Source organism: Piliocolobus tephrosceles, chromosome 3, assembly GCF_002776525.5.
Source record: "Piliocolobus tephrosceles isolate RC106 chromosome 3, ASM277652v3, whole genome shotgun sequence".
In the NCBI taxonomy this organism is placed as follows: domain Eukaryota; kingdom Metazoa; phylum Chordata; class Mammalia; order Primates; family Cercopithecidae; genus Piliocolobus; species Piliocolobus tephrosceles.
In genome coordinates, this window is record NC_045436.1 from 101,112,398 (window position 1) to 101,131,951 (window position 19,554).

The 19,554-nt window shown below is 40.9% G+C and overlaps 1 protein-coding gene across 1 annotated transcript in view; it reads right to left on the reverse strand.

Moving 5' to 3' along the window:
• Window positions 1-19,554, reverse strand: part of PKD2 (polycystin 2, transient receptor potential cation channel) — a 68,939-nt gene that overhangs the window by 20,516 nt on the left and 28,869 nt on the right. The window contains exons 3-7 of the mRNA XM_023198125.2: window positions 18,745-18,878; window positions 16,543-16,793; window positions 11,596-11,820; window positions 8,029-8,257; window positions 2,661-2,828 (exon numbers count right to left, since the gene is read on the reverse strand). Coding sequence (XP_023053893.2) covers window positions 2,661-2,828; window positions 8,029-8,257; window positions 11,596-11,820; window positions 16,543-16,793; window positions 18,745-18,878 — 1,007 coding nt within the window. The remainder of the gene's footprint in view (window positions 1-2,660; window positions 2,829-8,028; window positions 8,258-11,595; window positions 11,821-16,542; window positions 16,794-18,744; window positions 18,879-19,554) is intronic.

A 19,554-nucleotide genomic window follows, 5' to 3' on the forward strand; every position in this document is an offset into this window, starting at 1 on the left:
GCATGTTGGTAGTGAACCATGCTCTGCCTGACTACAAAGCCATATTGAGCATGTTGGTAGATAAAGCACTGAGGATGGCTGTCCAGATTGTGTAGCTTTAGGTAGAAGCCTCAGTGGAAGAACACATGATGAGATATTAGAAGTGGAGTCATGATCCCTGCCTTAAAGACCTTAATGATAAAAGTATGGAGGGGCAAGACATTCCAAGAGAAGCACTAAATAAAACACAACAGCTTGAGACACATGTTGCAGGTAAATCTCTAGAAGTTTACTTAAAGGTCTGTTATACATTGTTTGTGGCCACAGTGAAATACTTTTTGAGTATCGCTGTAATCACATTACTTAATATAATCCCAATTCATTTGAGATCTTTTTTTTTTGAGATGAAGTGTTGCTCTGTTGCCCAGGCTGGAGTGTAGTGGCACAATTCAGCTCACCGCAACCTCCGCTTCCTGGGTTCAAGTGATTCTCCTGCCTCAGACTCCCAAGTAGCTGGGATCACAGGCAATTCCACCACACCCAGCTAATTTTTTTTTTTTTTGTATTTTTAGTAGGGACAGGGTTTTACCATGTTGGCCAGGCTGGTCTCCAACCTGACCTCAGGTGATCCACCCGCCTCAGCCTCCCAAAGTGCATGAGTCACTGTGCCCAGCTGAGATCTTTATTATTTTTACTATCTTTATTATTATTATTAAACTAATAATAATCAAGGAAACTTCAGTAATTCTCAGGCAGCACCTGCCATCCTGTCACCAGCACAGGCTCTGACTGCGCTATCCAAACATGTGTGGCTATTTAAATTCAAATTTAAATTAATTAGGATTAAATACAATTAAAAATTCAGTCCCTTGGTCCCACTAGCCATATGTTAAATGTTCCACGCCTATACGTGGCTAGTGGCTACTGTCTAGGACAATGGAAATATAGAACATTCCATCACCACAGAACATTCTTATTACTATCATTATTTTTGCTATTTGATTAATATTATTATTATTACTATGTTGTAATCAAGGTTTTGTGCTTTAGTGATGGTTTCTCTTGAACAAGCATGTCAATAAATAAATAGCATGAGAAATACAGGATAAAGTCTATGCATTTTTTTGGGTTTTTTTTGAGACAAGGTCTCACTCTGTTGTCCAGGCTGGAATGTAGTGGTGTGATCTTGGCTCACTGCAACCTCCGCCTTCTGGATTCAAGCAATCCTCCCGCCTCAGCCTCCCAAGTAGCTAGGACTACAGGCAAGTGCCACCACCCCCAGTTAATTTTTGTATTTTTAATAGAGATGAGGTTTTGCCATGTTGCCCAGGCTGGTCTTGAACTCCTGGGCTCAGAGGACTCGCCTACCTTGGCCTCCCAAAATGCTGGCATTACAGGCATGAGCCACCGTGCCTGGTCTGGGTCGATGCCTTCTGATAAACCTCAGGCCCTCTAGGTATGAATACCAACTCAGGAAAGTACATAATGGGTAAGTCCCTTCCAGAACAGTGCTGTTCAAGAGAACGTTCTGTGATGATGGAGATGTTCTACATTTCCACTGTCCTAGAGAGTAGCCACATATAGCCACTGAACACTGAACGTGTGGCCAGTAGGACCTAGGAACTGCATTTTTAATTGTATTTAAGCTTAATTAATTTAAAGTTGAATTTAAATAGGCACATGTGGCTAGTAGTTACTGTCTGGACAGCACAATCAGAGCCTGTGCTGGTGACGGGACGGCAGCTGCTGCCTGAGAATTATTGAAATTTCCTCCATCTCCAGAATTGAGGCTCATTGTATATGAAATGTCATAACCTTTCACACACATGGAAATGCACATTATGTCTTAAGATAATAAGGAAATGAGTGAGGAAGGAACTATTTGGAAGTGGTGTCTGTTCCAACCTTAATTCTAGGTAAAGCTTCCCTTACAGCCTCTACCTGGAAAAGAGGCGATTCCTTCCAGCAAGCACTTCCAAGTGCAGCAACTCTCTCCTTCCCTCCACCTGATCCTTCCCTCTCTCTGAGTTCCTTTTCCTTCACCTGTTCATCTCATATCAGGTAAAACTCAGACCTGCCTCTGTCAGAGCAGCCTGGGGCCCCAGGCCCAGCTAACACACTGAAAGGCCTCTTACTGCATTTGTTAAACAAAATCTATAGGGACTGATCTTGCACTAATTCAGATAGCAGGAGGAGTGTATCATTGACGGTGAGAGGAATGATCACATGAGTTTCAATAGTTTACTTCATATGTAAAATATGAGGCCTGGCATGGTGGCTCATGCCTACAATCCCAGCACTTTGGGAGGCAGAAGTGGGAGGATTACTTGAACCCAGGAATTCAAGACCAGCCTGGGCAACATAGTGAGACCTTATCTCTACAGAAAAATTTAAAAATTAGCTGGATATAGTGGCACATGCCTGTAGTCCCAGTGACTTCAGAGGATGAGGTAGGAGGATCGTTCGAACCTGGGAAGTTGAGGATGCAATGAGCTGTCATCATACTACTGCACTCCAGCCTGGGTGGCAGAGTGAGACCCTGTCTCAAAACCAAGTAAATATGGAGCAGCTCTGGCCAGTCACTTGAATTTCGAATTTAAGTATTCCATGATTTTGTGGAACTCAATTATTTTTGAAAGAAAATATTACTTAAAATGTAGGACATGAAATTTATAAATTACCTTAATCCAGACAAAAAATACTGTGACAGCAGCTATATTGTTGAACTGTATTTGCCAATATGCCAGATGCTCAAAGTTGGGGAAAGTATTTTGATCTTCCAGAAACTGTAAGAGCACCTCCACATTTGATGTTCTGTATATGTTAATTCCTATAGCTACCACTGATAGCTGGAAAGCAAAAGATTTAAATTTTATTACAGTGTTTTAGAAATATAAAACATACCTTAATATGACTAGTATACTTTTCACCAATGTATTAATTGTAGGGTTCACCATTATACTTACCCAATGTCATTCTTAAAAGTCACTCACTCAAATGGAAAGTGTTAAGCCCTGCCATAAAATAAGTAAAACAACATATTGCTTGCATTTCCTTAGTTCGGAATAGAAACCCAATGAAGGCATGCATGCATGCATTGTGCACATATGCATTACACACACGTACATGCATACACAGAAGAGATCACACTATAACAGACTCAAACTCCAAGAGGAATGCTTTCTGTTTTTTCCGCCACCTTCATTTTAATCACTTTCCACTCTCTTGCTTTCTTGCCTTAAACCTGCTTTCTGTTTTTATTTGTGATTTTTAAATTTAAAATTTTCCAGTTTCTCTTCATTCTCCAACTGCCAGCCATTCTTCGCTCTGCTCAACAAAAATATTGTATGTATAATGTGTCTATGAATACAGCACCGTGCAAGGGGCTAAGAGGAATAAACAGAAGTAAACCGCATAAATCCTGCCCTTAAGACACTCATATTCTGGTTTAAGAGCAGATAAACACATGAAGTTAAATAATACAAAAAACTACTGAAGAGTTGGCATCACTCAACATAAAGTGAAGAGGGGCACAAGATATCCTAAAAAGGAGTGCCCATGAGAACAAAGAATGAGCTTGGGCTTGAAAGACAATGGGAATGATGAACACAGAGGGCTTAAGAAGGCCTGCAGTGGGAATAAATGAGCCAAGGGCTTCTCTCTTGCTCATTTATGTCCCTTAACTCATGACCCTACAACTTTCCACATATGCTTTGGTTCTAGGCTTTACAACCAGATCCAAGGGGACACTGCCCCCTCCTTGGCATCCATCACCACTAAATGTAGACAGTGCTAGGGGTTAGTCATAACCACCTGGCCCCACTGGGGGGTCTGAATCTGCAGCAGGTGGGCTGTGGCAGGTGCTGCAATCTTTGCTGTCCATTCTCTCCTCTTAGGAATGATGGCCAGAGACCACTTCATTAGCCCTCTCTTCCTGAGACGGCCATCCAGATCATGGTCCCCCATGTGATTCTCATAGCAAAGACCAGCCTGGTTGCTGATCACAGCTAAAGAGCCAACCTCCCCATCTTCCTTTTCTTATCTGTGAAGGATTTCCAGAGCCAATTTTGTATTTTTGTGTTGGTGGTGGGAATGATGAACATAGTGGGCTCAAGAAGGCCTGCAGGGGGAATATGTGAACCAAGGGCTTTTCCTGAGATGAGGAGCTCATCTCAACTAATCCATGTAGAAAAACATTTGGATTGGTGGACTGGATCCAGTGGTAACTCTTTATCCAACTCTCACCAGGTATAATTTGTTATGCAGTCCAGTTGTTTTTACTCTGCACAGGACAAATGTTTATAAACTTATGAAGAAGATGGTCATTTATACAACAACGTCATGATATGCTAAATTTCTTTGAAACCTTTCCTTCCAAATAGGGGATGAAAGAAGAGATAAGGAAAGAGATTTTGTGAGCATCTGCAATGTTACATCACTCCTGAGTTTTCTGTGGGATTCTCATCCCTGTTTATAAAAGAACTTTCTCTCCGTATCAGAAAATTAGGAGGGCAGAGATTTGGGCTATTTTATTCATTCCTACATCCCCAGTGCCTAGAGCAGTGCCAAGTACACAGTAGGTGCTCAGAAAATACTCGTTGAATAAATGAATCAGTCGGGCCAGGCGCAGTGGCTCGTGTCTGTAATCCCAGGACTTTGGGAGGCCGAGGCAGGCGGATCACGAGGTCATGAGATGGAGACCATCCTGGCTAACACAGTGAAACCCCATCTCTACTAAAAATAAAAAAAAATTAGCTAGGCGTGGTGGCAGGTGCCTGTAGTCCCAGCTACTCGGGAGGCTGAGGCAGGAGAATGGCCTGAACCTGGGAGGGGGAGCTTGCAGTGAGCCGAGACCGCACCACTACACTCCAGCCTGGGGGATGGTGCGAGACTCTGCCTCAAAAAAAAAAAACACAAAAAAAAACAAAAAAAGATTTAGTCATTTTACCCCGTAAAACCTAGCAAGCAGTCAACAAATTATTTGAGTTTAAATTCCTTAATAGTCTTTTTTCAAGTAATTCTGCTAGTTTTGAAAGACTATTGCTCAGGACAAATGGCTGACTGATGCAGCCTGTGTACTTCAGAACGTGTTGGAGAAACAAAAAAGGAAGACAAAGAAAATTTCAAAGTGATTTCAAGATGTCATTATATTTATATTTAAAATATAATTTCTTTTCAGGTTTTGGTAAACATAAGCAAATTTTGGCTAGATAAAACAAAAAGTGTTGGCTCTTTTCATTGGTTTAAAGGTCCAGTAGAGCACAGGGTGTGTTTTGTGGGTGACCAGAAAGCATGCCCTCACTTCTACACTTGATCAGCAAATGTTTCAAAGGACAAGTGGGATTCCAGTAGCCCTTCCTTGTTCTTTATAAACAAAAAGCACACTGTCTGAATTGTTGTCTGGCAGTATTAAGCATTGTTTAAAAAAAAAAAAATTGAAAAGCGCAGTGAAGTAAGTTTTCAAAGAAATACTTGCAAAATGCTGTGGCTGCTGAGTCAAAGAGACAATTTCGATGATATTATTCCCTTTTCTCCTACTGGTAGCCAAAGCGGCACAAGGCAATTCACTGGGGTATGGGAAGAAAATGTTACAACTTCTAAGTAGGTGGTAAGAAAGTATTGGAATTCTATTTGTATTAATTTTATCCCAATTTTTAAAATTCTATGTATGTGAATATTTTACGGATGTACCTTTACACCAATGTATGCATACAATTTTCAAATAAAGATAATACAATAGGGTGTGTAGTCAAAGCTTTCACTGATAGGTGTGTATGATCAAAAAGGGTGAATACCACTGACCAGTCTTTTGTTGATATTGAGTTCTTTGGTTAAAAAATAAAAAGGAAATCTGTTCTTAATTAGCATACCATACTTACCTTTTTATCATCATTTCAATGGCCTAAATATAAATAAATCCATATAAGCCAAAAGACAGGGTTTGCATCCTTATAGTTCCAAACAATAATTGTGTTCTGGGATAACTGTCAATGTATATGGCCTGCACTCTGCCATCACTCTGAACAGAAATATTCTGAAAAATTATTTCCAGTATTATTGTCTCTCCTGTTTCCTTAAATGCTAAAATTCTTGTGTAACTCTGTTCATTGTTAATACATTGAGAATTTGGGGATCAAGGGTTTACCTTGATTTATGTGATGTTATATGGCCATCATAAAAGACGGGATGCACTTCGAACTGCATCATGACCTGATGGGGTCAACACCATCTATTCTATAGGAATTTTTACTTTAAGTAAAAACTCTTTCTAAAGTGCACATATCCATGACTTGAGAGGCAGTGTTACTATGAGGAACAAATGAGTTTCTGTACCATGAAAAGCACCTGGAGATGCCTAACACAGTAGCTTCTAAAGTGTTAGCCATTATTATTATTACTATTACAATTATTATCACTGCTAATATTGTTATTGCCATGCAATATATGGCCATGTAGTTCTTTATACCTTAAGCGTTCTTTCACTCACATATGAATAACATATTTTCCATATTTTATCAACTATTAATAATTCTAGTGGGGAAGAGTTTAATAATTTGATGTAAATGCTTCATAAAGCCAAATAAATTTTTAGGAGTAGGATAAGGGAAAGAATAATTCTCATGAGGAGGGCTAACAGAAGAGAGAATGCTAATAGGGTAGTGCATTATTTACTGAGATTTAAGAAGGTGATGGCTATCATAGGCAGTGGGAAGGAAAGACAGAATAACACATGGTACATCTATGCCAAGCAAAGCTTGTGAGCATCTAACAATTAAGCATGTTGTTATATGCTTAAATGTAAAACTGGACTTAGTGAAAGGTTACCTGTTATTGCTGAAAGGAGAAAAGCTTGTAAAACGTCTTTTATACACTGAGGCCATAGGAAGGAAGTGACTGATGCTTAATTAAGTGATAAGGATGACAGGAAAACATCTTGAAAAAATATTAGAAGTTATAATAGAGTCAAGGGCAGACACAGAATTTACATGGTGTCATGGTCTTGATTATGACTCTGCCTTTGATTTATTTTATTTTTTATTTTTATTTTTTAGAGATGGGGGGAGGTCTCACTATGTTGCCCAGGCTGGTATCAAACTCCTGACCTCAAGTGATCCTCCCACCTCAGTTCCCTAAAGTGCTGGGTTATAGGTATGAGCCACCATGCTCATACCTATATGATTTCTTGTACCTCATACAGAAAACTTTGATGAATATAACTTACATTTTATACTCTGTAGACTATTTACAGAAAATTTTAAACTGCAGAAAGTTTTCTCTGCCGCCCAAAATATTTTCAGGATGATTTTTCTTTTTTCTTTTCTTTTCAAGGCAAGGTCTCATTCTGTCACCCAGGCTGCAGTGCAGTGGTACATTTATAGCTCACTGCAGCCCCAACCTCCTGGGCTCAAATGATCCTCCCACTTCGGCCCCTGGAATAGCTGAGACTACAGGTATGTGCCACCATGCCTGACTAATTAAAATTTTTTTTTTTTTTTTTGTAAAGACAGAGTCTCACTATGTTACCCGGGCTAGTCTTGAACTCTGGGGCTTAAATGATCCTCCTGCCTCGGCCTCCCAAAGTGCTGGGATTACAGGCACGAGGCCTCCCAAAGTGCTGGGATTACAGGCATGAGCCACCACACCTGGCCGACAAGGTTTTTCTTGCTGTAACTTTACACATGTACAGGAAAATATAAATTGATTTTTACTAGCAGTTGAAGAAAAATAACATTAGTGAAAAAAAAACCAAAGGAAAAAACCTGTTTTCTCCTCCACACTTCATGTGGCATACTAAAGCCAAATATGAATTACTGAGATATTCTCATTAGCGTGGTTGAGAGCATATTGTAAATACCTCTCCACTTCATACTCAGAAAAGTTACTCATGCAAAATGAGAAAATAATTAGTAACAGAAGTTGATATAATTGAGGGGGACTTTTAGATTCTTTTTTGGGAATATCAAGATCCACAAGGCTGAGGAGATCTAAGACTCTAGCTAACATGCTTGTAGGACAGAATAGGAAATTTGATGTTGTTCTCAAACCTACCACAACGATCACAACATCCAGACAATTCCAGAAACTCCTGAAATAGTGTAGTTTGTGAATGCGAATTTCCAATATCTCTTCCACCACATAGTAAAGGATAAAGAAACAAAAGATAATCTCACAGGCTGCCAGGAAGAAATCAAAAGTTGTGACATATCGGATCAGCTTTAAAGGCTGAAATTGCCAAGATGGGATCACACCGCCTGTTGCTGGGAATTCAACCAATAACCTGCATGGAAATAAGAACAATTAAAACAATAACAATAACAACACATGAATATAGCCAGGAACGGATGTCCATCTATTCTGTTCGTGCATTACAAGGTAATTAAACTGCTACCATAAGTCCCCTCAAACTAGTGGCAAAACATTTTGATCATAGCTAATAATTCCATACTTAGAGAATTTTGTGCCATCAAAGGAATAAGACTTCCTGAAGTCTTTCAGTCCCAAAGGAGTACTTCCTGCTCAGTCTTCCCTCTACTTCTCTGTATTTATGCTGCTCAAAATGCCAGAAACTTTTAATGTAAAAGTAAATCAACACACAAACTTTTCTAGGACTTCTGTTATTATTTTTTTAAGAGCTAGGGACTCGCTATGTTGCCCAGGCTAGAGTGCAGTGTTGCAATCATAGCTCACTGCTGCCTCAAATTCCAGGGCTCAAGGGATTCTCCTGCCTTAGACTCCTGAGTAGCTGGGATTATAAGTGTGCAGTACCATGCCTGACTAATTTTTTTTTTCTTGGCAGAGACTGAGTCTTGCCCTTTTGCCCAGGTTGGTCTCAAACTTCTGGGCTCAAATGATACTCCTGCCTGGGCCTTTCCAAGCGCTGGAATTACAGGAGTGAGCCACTGTACCTGGCCCTAGGACTTCTATTAAATTCAAGTCTTTCTCCTATGCAACATGAAGAATATAAAGAAGTACAAGCTATCCACTCAAAACTTGTGTGATCTCATTGAGAAGTAGGATATATTTTGTACATATGTAAAGATAGGAACTGAGTCTCATTCATTCATTAGGTAACACCTAAATAGCATCACATATTTTGTCCTCCCGGGAAATTTTCTCTCTTCTTCCCGGAGCCTTATAATGAATAGGTGGGGACTCAATAGATGTCTGATTGTCTAAAACATATACTGTTTTACATCTATACTGATGGGTCTGATCTTTACTGCTTTACCATAACTGGACTGAGGGTTTTTTTGTCAAATGCCCGTTTTGTGGGTGTCACACTGAGAAAGTTGGGTGACTCAGTTAATGATACAGACTCCTTATCTAACTAGAAACAGAATCTCTAGCTGTTTCATTTTAAGACATTTAAAAGCCCTTTAGTCAGCTACTAGCCATCATTATCTCTGCCATCACAGGACAGATAGCCGCACCTGGAACCTGAGCATCCAGGACACATGCATGAGCAATAATCAAGTAAAACAGGGACTATGGTAAATTAGAACCTGTCAGAGAAGTGTGAACATTTTCCTTCCTTTTCATTGTCAGTTTTCCTGTTCTTTCTTTCCTATTTGATGTGTTGGAGTAGGGGTGAGAACCAAAAACTCAGGAGAGCAACAATGAAGCCAAGAGCCCTGTATGTGACAGATTCATTGGGAACTCAAAAGGGAAGGAAGTGGCCTTCAAGAGTCAAGTCATTTCGCTGGTCCATTCTGGTCCTGCCCTTCCAGAAACTTAGAAAAACAGTATAGAGAAATGAAGCAGTTGTCTTAACAATGCTCATCCTTAAAGTAAAGAAGGACGCAAAAGAAATACTCAAGATCTTCTATAAATAGAATTTACTAAAATATCAGAGTTGCCTCTCTGTTTTTATTCTCTTCCTTTGTATTCTATTCTTTTGATCTTCACTGGAATACTTAGGAAAAACTCAATAATAACAGCAATAGATTTTCATTAATTTCTAGTGATAACTACTACTGGACTACTGGTTGAGTATTTCCTTCCTTCCTTCCTTCTTTGTTTCCTTCCTCCCTCCCTCCCTTCCTCCTTCCTTCCTTGTTTCCTTCCTTCCTCCCTCCCTCTTTCCTTCCTTCCTTCCTTCCTTCTCTCCCTCCCTCCTTCCTAGCTTCCTTCCTCCCTCCCTTTCTTCTTTTGTTTTTTTTTTGCCACGGTGAGCAAGGACAGGTTGAATGTTTCTAATCTGAAAATTTGAAATATAAAATGCTTCAAAATCCCAAACATTTTGAGCACCGACATGACAGCACAAGTGGAAAATTCCACACCTGACTTCATGTGACAGGTTACTGTCAACACGCAGGCACACAACAGTTTATTCAACATCCCTAAGGGAAAAATAAAATTTCCTTCAGGCTATATGCATGAAGTTTCATTTATGAAACATAAATGAATTTTGTGTTTAGCCTTGGGTCCCATCCCCAAGATATCTCATTTTATATATATGCAGACATTCCAAAATCTGAAAAAAATCTTAAATCTCAAACATTCCGGTCTTAAGCATTTTGGATAAGGGATAATCTGTAATTGATTTAATGTGGTACTATTTTCTGCAAACATTGTTAAATACAAGGACTGGGACAATCCAACAAGCCATGTAAAGCAGAATTGAGCTTAACCTCAAGAATGATGACCAAGATTATTATGAGAATAAACCCTTCTTATCTTGTGTGTAAATATACATGCAATAACCATGTTAGCGATGTTTGGGTATTGCTGACATGCTCACCAGGAAGATTAAAGTGGGTGAACTGACTCCCTCTTGCTCTGCTTTTTCCTTCTTTTTAATAGTATCTATTACCTTCTAATATTATATATATTATATAATAAAATAAATACTATATTATTTGTATTGTTTATTGTTTAATGTTTATTCTCTATCTCCTCCTGGTTGGAGGCAAGCTCTGCAAAGGCAGGGATCTTTGTTGTGTTTGCGGACATGTCCCAAGAGCCAAGAACAATGCCTAGCTCATATTAAGTGCCCAATAGATGTTTGCTGAATAAATGAATGAAGAGGAGTCCCAGACAAGCCAGTGGAATCTTTGTCAGTTTTGTTACTGTCTCCCAGAGGGGTCATCATGGCAACATCCCAGGATCTGAGGAAGGAACTTTATGTGACTCTGACAGCCCTGAGCATGAGCAGGTACCTGGGTATCCTACTGAGCCTCCTACAAGCACTCCAATTACTGTGCTTGTGTGCTAATAGCAGAGGCTCATCTGAGAGTGAGAAATTTCACAGAAAGAATCAAGATTTGATGGGCAGGGGACTTGGTGATGGAACATGTGCCACTGATCATCCTCATAATGGGTAAGGACAGATGTTAGGAAAACACAATATTTACCTGGAAAGTTTCCAGCATTGAGATGAACTTGGACCAGAGTTAAGGTTCTTTCCAACTTGTAATATTCTAGGATCCCAACTTCCTTCCTCAAATATCCTTTATTTCAATAAGCCTTCAGTTTTTACCCCTCCCTTGCTATCCGTCTGGATCCTTGGCATGCTCATTTAGCTAACTGCAGGCAAAGGTTTTTCTAGCCAACCCCAGAATAGGATGTACATACAACTACACAAAAACAGGAGGAATGCATGTCCTCAGTACACACCTGACCACACAGAACAGGTTAATGTTGGCGTTGTACACTGAGAAGTCAATAAAAGTTGCCCTGGTTCCTCGGTCCAGCCAGACATTTTTCTTGAGGCTAGCAACTTGCACAGCTGTTTCCTCTCTTGTTCTTGACAAATCCAGATAATAGCCAGCTCCACTATAAGTTGCAATGATTCCCCAGTGGCTACTACCATTCAAGTCTTTTTCACTTGTGTAGATCCAACTGATTAAAAACAAAACCAAAAAACAAACAGTTAAAATCAGTGGAACACTTGTGGCAATTACAAGGACAGCTGGTTCCTTGTAAAATAAAGTATGTATTAAGGCCTATCAAGCTGGGTAATGTGCCTGACCTGGCACTTCATAAGTGTTTTCTTGGTTAATTCTCACACTGTTATTAGCCTCACTTTAGGAATGAGGGCCCTGAGGCTTAGTGAGGTCAATGTAGTCCCAAAGCTTTTGAAGGTAGACTCAGGAACCAAAACCAGGGCTGTCTGTCCCTAGAGCCTCTGCTCTGCTCTAGAGCCTCGCTCAGTTTATATGGCTGCCTTCTCTGGGTAACTGTGCTCAGGGACTAGATAACTTGAGGTCCCCAGAGAAAATTACAGCCAAAAGAGGGACAAGTTCATCAAGTGGTATTGTCAGCATTTGGGAATTTCATCCACAAATATTCAGAGGAGCTCTTAGAAAACAGATGCTTCTTTGGCACTAATGGGGATATAAAGGTCCTTTCTTTCCCAAATTTAAAACAAGTAGGGAAACAAAAGTTGTAATTAAACAAGTAAAATACAAAGTGGATAATAATAAGAAGCAAAAGAGTAAAGAAATTAGGCTGGCAGATCAGAGGAAAGCTATCCTTATTTGGGGATCTGGCAATGAAGGGATGGATTAGAAAAGGCTTTAGGAAGAAGCTGTGTTGGACCTGAGCCATGAAAGGTGAGTAGGACCTGGACTTGCACAGGTGAATGCTGATATGCTTTGGCTGTGTCCCCAGCCAAACTTATCTCGAATTGTAACTACCACGATTCCCATGTTTTGTTGGAGAAACCTGGTAGAAGGTAATTGAATCACGGGGGCAGGACTTTCCCATGCTGGTCTCGTGATAGTAAATAAGTCTCATGAGATCTGATGGTTTTATAAGGGTGATTTTTCCTGCACAAGCTCTCTCTCTGCCTGCTGCCATCCATGTAAGACATGACTTGCTTCTCCTTGCCTTCCACCATGATTGTGAGGCCTCTCCAGCCATGTGGAACTGTAGGTCCATTAAACCTCTTTCTTTGGTAAATTGCCCAGTCTCGGGTATGTCTTTATCAGTAGCGTGAGACTAAATGGGAAGGGCATTTTTAACCGTGAGCCATTGTCAAGAGAAGAAGTAAGTAGTTCAGTTTGGCTCCCATAAGGTAAAGAATGGTAGATCGAAAGGTAGTCTGTGGTCAGCTTGTGAAGGGCAAACATGAAGGAGTCTGTGAAGGGAAAGTTCTGAGAGGCACAGAACAGGGCTGCTCTGGTGGCAGCAGGGAAGACTAGAGTGGGGAGGAAGAGGGCTCACGTGCAGAAAAGAGTTAACACAGCAGGCCTGAGATGGTCTTTCTGTAGGAAGGCCTGTTTGCAAGGTTGGACTTTGGCTAGCATCTGGGGATCTGACTGATAAACAGCTCCCTGCACTGGTATACAACTTGCCCTGACTGGTAAGAGAGGCTTGCTGTTGCTGTGCTATTTGTACAAGCAATGTGGCTTTACACTCAACACCTGCTTTCCTTCTGGGAGTCAGGAATTTTGGCACATGCTAGTCATAAACCAGCACCAGTATCCAGTGAACACCCCAGGCACTGAGTCTCTAATTAACCTCTCTGATAAGACATTTCACACATTGTTACAACTTGCTCCTGGAGAAATTCAGCACATCCTATGTGACCTCACTGGGAGAGGGCTCCTGGAAGCCTGCACTGGGTTTTCCCCATGTACCTTTTCTTTTGTATCCTTTCACCATAATAAACCTTAGCTATAAGGATGCCTCTATGCTGAGTCCTTCTAGTGAATCACTGAACATGGGGGTGGTCTTAGGGACCCCTGACATATCTCCATTAGCAAAGTCTGCAATAACCAAGAGATAATGAGGCCTGAACTCACTCAGTGAAGATGGGAATGGGAAGAAAGGAGTGAGACAGTGTCACCACAGTGACTGCCAGCAGAACTTGGTAACTTGATTTGGAAGTTGGGGCAAGGAGGAAACATGGCTCAAAAATGACTCTGGAGTCTCTTTCAGGGCAATAGGAAGATAGTAGTGCCATTAACAGAAGGAAGAGCAGATCCCACAAGAAAACAATGAGTTTAATTTGGGGCATGTTGAATTACAAGATGTGTGGGACATCCACGTGGGACAGAGATGTATCTTGTATCTCTGTGAAGAAAGGACGTTTGCTTCTGTTTCCTGCTGCTTTGTTTCTTCAGCATCACGGGGACTAGAAGAGGGGTGGCTTCTAGCAATGGGAACATGCCTGGCACATTGTTAAAAAAAATGACGAGTCACCAAACAAAGATGCCAGTGGAAGCCATCTGATTGTCATGGGAAAGAGGGTAAAGAAAGAAAAGATGGAGATACAAACATAGAACCTGGGAATAAGACAGGAGAAGTAAGAGAAGGGGGTTTTAGAGTTAAAAGAACCCAAAGTGTAGAGTTCTTCATGGAAGTCAAAGGAATGAGCAGTCAACACTGCCACCTTCTGCAGACAGGATGAAGGGGATAAAGACTGAGATCTGTTCCGTGGATTTGCTAACTAGAGGTCCCTAGTAGCTTCCTGGTGAGATGTCAAAAGCAAGAACCTAAGCTTTAAGAGGTAAATCGAGGGTAAGGAAATGGAAGTGGCAAATGAAGACTATTTTTCCAAGAAGTTTGGAGTGGATGGGAAGAAGAAATTGGAGTGACTTGAGAATGTAGAAGAATAAAGGGATGGTTTAGATATGACAGGGAAGGTCCCCTTTGGCAATCCACCCTGGAGTAGAAATCACTCATTCATACATGCATCCAACACATATTTACTAGTATCTTTACATATGGGGCATTGTTCAAGGCTCTGAGGACACAGCAGTTAACAAAATAGAATCCCTGCCCTCAGGAAGCTTGAGTACTGATGGGGAGCTGAGAGCATCGAGAAGCCACCCTAACGACGTAATTAATATGGAGGAGGAATTAATATGGAAGAGGTTTAGTAGACAAAACATGGGTTTTGGAGTCAGGCTGCTTAAATCTTGGCTCAGTTCCATTTGCTAGCTGTGACACTTTGGGCAAGTGAGCCTCAGTTTTTTCATCTATAAAATGGAGATGATACCTATTTTAGAGTTGTTTTGTGAAGGTAGATGAGACAATGCGTGAAATAACTTCTTAAATAATGTCTGGCACAGAGCGGTGGCTGTATAAATTTATCTTCTTAGTGATGTGAGATAAATAAAATATTGGAAAGGGTACCACAGATGGAAGGCATGCTTATGCTTTGCGGGAACTACAAAAAGGCACACTAGAAAGCAAAATAAAGCTGGGCATGGTGGCATATTCTTATATCCTGGCTACTCGGGAGGCCGAGGCTGGAGGATTGCTTGAGCCCAGGAATTGGAGGTCAGCCTGGGCAACATCAAGAGGCTCCATCTCTAATAAATTTTTTTTTTTAAAGAAAGCAAAATCACTAATATAACTTGGATGATAATGTCCTTTAAGATTATTTAGTACCTTTGTTCTAAAGCTCTGGATTTTTATTAAATTTGTTTTTTTTTTTCTGAGGTGGAGTCTTGCTCTATTGCCCAGGCTGGAGTACAATGGTGAGATCTCAGCTCACTGCAACCTCCACCACTTGGGCTCAATCAATTCTCCTGCCTCAGCCTCCCGAGTAGCTGGGACTATAGGCACAGCCACCACACCCAGCTAATTTTTGTATTTTGTATTTTTAGTAGAATCAGGGTTTCACCATGTTGGCTAGGCTGGTCTTGAACTCCTGACCTCAAGTGATCCGCCCGCCTTGGCCTTCCAAAGTGCTGGGATTACAGGCATGAGAAACTGTGTCCAACCTGGATTTTTACTAAATTTGTTTCTTATGGGTTCTGGTATTAAATAGAGTATACACTGGATGGTACAAGAAGAATACACTAATTGAAAAGGTGATTGCCCATTGTATAGTAACAAATGTGGATTCTGGGCAACTCAGTTTCCAAGAAAAGAACCTAGATGAATCGACAGAATTAGCTGAGCAAAGCTTAGAAGATGACTCTGACCAGTGACGTACCCAGGGACAGCAACCCCAAAGGCCCACACTGAAACGGCCTGGGAGGTCTTCCTATTTCTTTATTAATAACTACAATACTTCTAAAATAGTAAGTGCCCTCCCTTAATACACAAGATGTTTGAAGTATGGGTACCAAAGTGTACAAAAAGCCCCTTTAAGTATGCATGTGTACAAATATATACTTAAAATCTCAAACATTTGAGTAAAATGGGCTTTAAACCAAACAAAAAATGGCCTCACAAGCTTACACATTAAATAACTCCATTCTGAACAAAAACCTGTTTGTAAGACCTATAAAAAAAGAGTTCCTGCACCTGAAAACTTGCTGTTTAATAACTTAGTGGATGATGTTACTGGACCTACAAAAACAGGGCCCAGGGCATCTTAAATGAAATTTTCAAAGGCTCAGATAATTAATTTTTTGTGGGTCACATGGTCAACGATTTAGTCTTTTGGAAAATATGCATGTAGAAACTGAAAGAAGGCTAAAAAGTAGTGAAAACTTGAGAAGTCAAAGGTCAGGTTGGCCAAGGTTTAAATATAAGCACTGAAGAGTCACTGAACTTCTTTTTGCCTTGGTGAAGGTGTCAGGGAATGAATGAATGAATGGTGGGAGGTCAGAGAGTCAATGAGTGAATATCACCGAGTGGCAGTGAGTCACAGACACTTACGCGGTTCCATTTCGGGGCCCGAAGGGAGCCCTATCTTCACTACTGACAGAGTAGACATCATAGCACTCTTTAATTTCATCTCTCAAGTCCTGGGGGATAGAGCAGGATCCATTTCTGACTCGGAGTTGCCGTATTCGTGGTACCCCTAACAACAGGTTCTCATAGAAGATGAAACTTCGGTTGTCAGCTTCAGTCTGGTTACTAGGCTGCATCTTCCAGTACAGCCCATCCAATAAGGAGCCTTCTGTGAACTAAAAGCAAAGGAAACATCTTTGAAAAAGTTCCAAGCTCAGCTGCTGTCTTGCTCCTGCCTGGAACGTTTGCATAACCAAGCATTTGGCAACTCTATGAAAATAGTAGAGTGATAAGAATGAGTTTTGTTGTCAGAGAGATTTGGGATAGCATCTTGCCCCATCACTTGTTAGCTATGAGGCCTTGAGCAGGGTCCTCCGAACCAAGGTTCCTGCATCTGGAAAACCCATCTTTGATGTAGTTACTGCACCTGGCACAGAGTGGGTACTTAATACGTGGCAGCTCTGATTTGCATAGTTACTGCACCTGGCACAGAGTGGGTACTTAATATGTGGCAGCTCTGATTTTTGTTCTTGGACTAAAGGTGGGGTCGTAATTAACTCCACTTCCCCTTATTAAAATAATGTCTCACATAATCATGGTTCTAAACTTGTTTAGAGAAAAGGCTACAGTTTTTATTACCAGCCTGGCATCTGATAGACCTTTCACCTCTCTGGACTATTTTGCTGTATGGTGAACTCTCCAATCCCTCCTTATCCCTTTAGAGATTGGCATTTATCATCATGGAATGTGTATACAAAAGTCTCTTGTTAGTTTGTACAACTAGCTATGCCTGCTGTGAAAACAGATCTATTTTTCAGTGTGCTATCCTTATCAGGTGATCAACAGAGATAGACTGATTTGCCCTACTCAGATGGTGAAAGATTCATATTATACAAGTGTGGCTTTGGATGCCAAGTACTTTTACATATGAATAGGTTCCTGTGACCCAGTTGTCTCTATCCTTAAAATTAATAGCTCTGACCCCAGGGTTTAGTAAGAATTTTAGAAACTATCTCCCTAAGGAGAAACAATAATTTCCTTTTCAATTTCCCTTCCAATTTTCTTAGATTCCAAGCCCCATATCCCTCAGATGAGTTTAATATTTTTCCTGTGGTATCACTCATTGCTATACTGTTAACTATGTTGGAATTTGGGAAGGGGCTGGACTGGGTTGAACTTCACAACAGCAAACCTTTTGCTTGTTTTTGGTTTTTTTTTTTTTTGGATTTTTTGAGACAGGGTCTCACTCTGTTGCCCCAGCTGGAATGCAGTAGCATGGTTATGGCTCGACCTCAAGCAATCACTCAAGTGATCCTCCCACCTCAGCCTCCTGAGTAGCTGGGACTACAGGTGTGTGCCACCCCACCCTGCTAATTCTTTAATTTTTTTGGAGAGACAAAGTCTTACTATGTTATGCCCAGGCTGGTTTCAAAATCCTGGGCTCAAGCAATCCTCCTGCCTTGGCCTCCCAAAGTGCTGGGATTACAGGCGTGAGCCACCAAGCCCCTCCAACAGCAGACCTTTGAAAGAATGTCCTTACTTTGTATCAAGCACTGTTCTAAGAGCTGGGGATACATGCCATCATCAACAAAGAGACGAAATGCAAAAGGCGAAGCTAGACAGAAGAACCACACTGCCCTTCATTGAACCACACTGCCCTTCATTCCTACCTTACATTCTAGGAAATTCTCAATAAATATTTATTGAATCTTGACTCATGGAATGAATTATAAACTAGGATGAAGAAGTAGCTGTCAGGCTAGAAAAAAATCGATTTTTCTTGTTCCCTAGCCATGTGACCATATGATTTAAGCATCCTGAATCTCATTTTCCTCATTAACAAACTAAGGCATACGCTTAGTACTTACCTTATAGAGTTACCATAGAAATTAAATAAGGTAAGGTATGAAACACTCAGCACAGTGCAAGGCACAGGCAAAGTTCTCAGTGTTAACTTTACCCCTCTTTGAGAGTAGGAACAGTAACTTCTAACAACTCACCATAACTTACATCTCACACAGTGTTAAATGCAAAGCAGGTCCTGTCGATACTCATGCACTGAAATGATGAAGCCAAATGAAAAATTTTCTGTGATAAAGAAGTACTTTCAAAGTTATTTGCAAATACCTTCCAGAAGTCTTCCATGGAAGACAGAGTTTTAAAGTTAGTGTTCTCTGTTTTGGACACGGGGGTGTCTAGGAAGAGCTGTGACATCATCCGGGTGTAGTAGTACACATTGGAGCTCATCATGCCATAGGTCACTGGAACACAGAAAGATCCAAATGAACACCCCAAGGGAATCGGCACATTCACACACCAGCAGCCTTCACGAAGGGATTGTTCCTGTGGATAAACAGTTTGGACAAATATCCACACAAGGTCTTCTCTCACCCCTGCCTTCCTTCCCCTTATCATTCTTCTAGGATCTCTCCCTATATCTCTGGCTTATAAAAGAAATATGTAATATTAATATTGGCTCATGTGAAACAAAATTGGCTTACTATTAAGTATCAGTGTAAGATCTGGAACGTTTACTTTTCATTTGGGACTTCCAACATGCCTACTCAATTTCATCTTCCACCACCTCTCGGCTCAGATCCTCCATACCAGTGAGGCTGATCTGCACAAGGTCATAGCTATGCTGGGCTCCCCACACTCCTGCTGTGCACACTGCCTACTCTCCCTGCAGTAACATGGGCAAGCCATTGCTTGTTTTCTCCAGATCAATTCTCCATTCTTCTCTGCCCTGTTCTGTGCCCTGAGGCTAACCTTTATGAACTGTACCAACTGGAGTCCTTTGCCCTATGGGGATAACAAGGACAGAGTTTGTTCCCCCACCCTTGTTCTCCATACCCTCACCATCTGGATGCAATTTGGCAGTGGAGACTCTAATCTTGGCCATGGGTGCTAAGGGAATCCCTTTTCTCACAACCACAC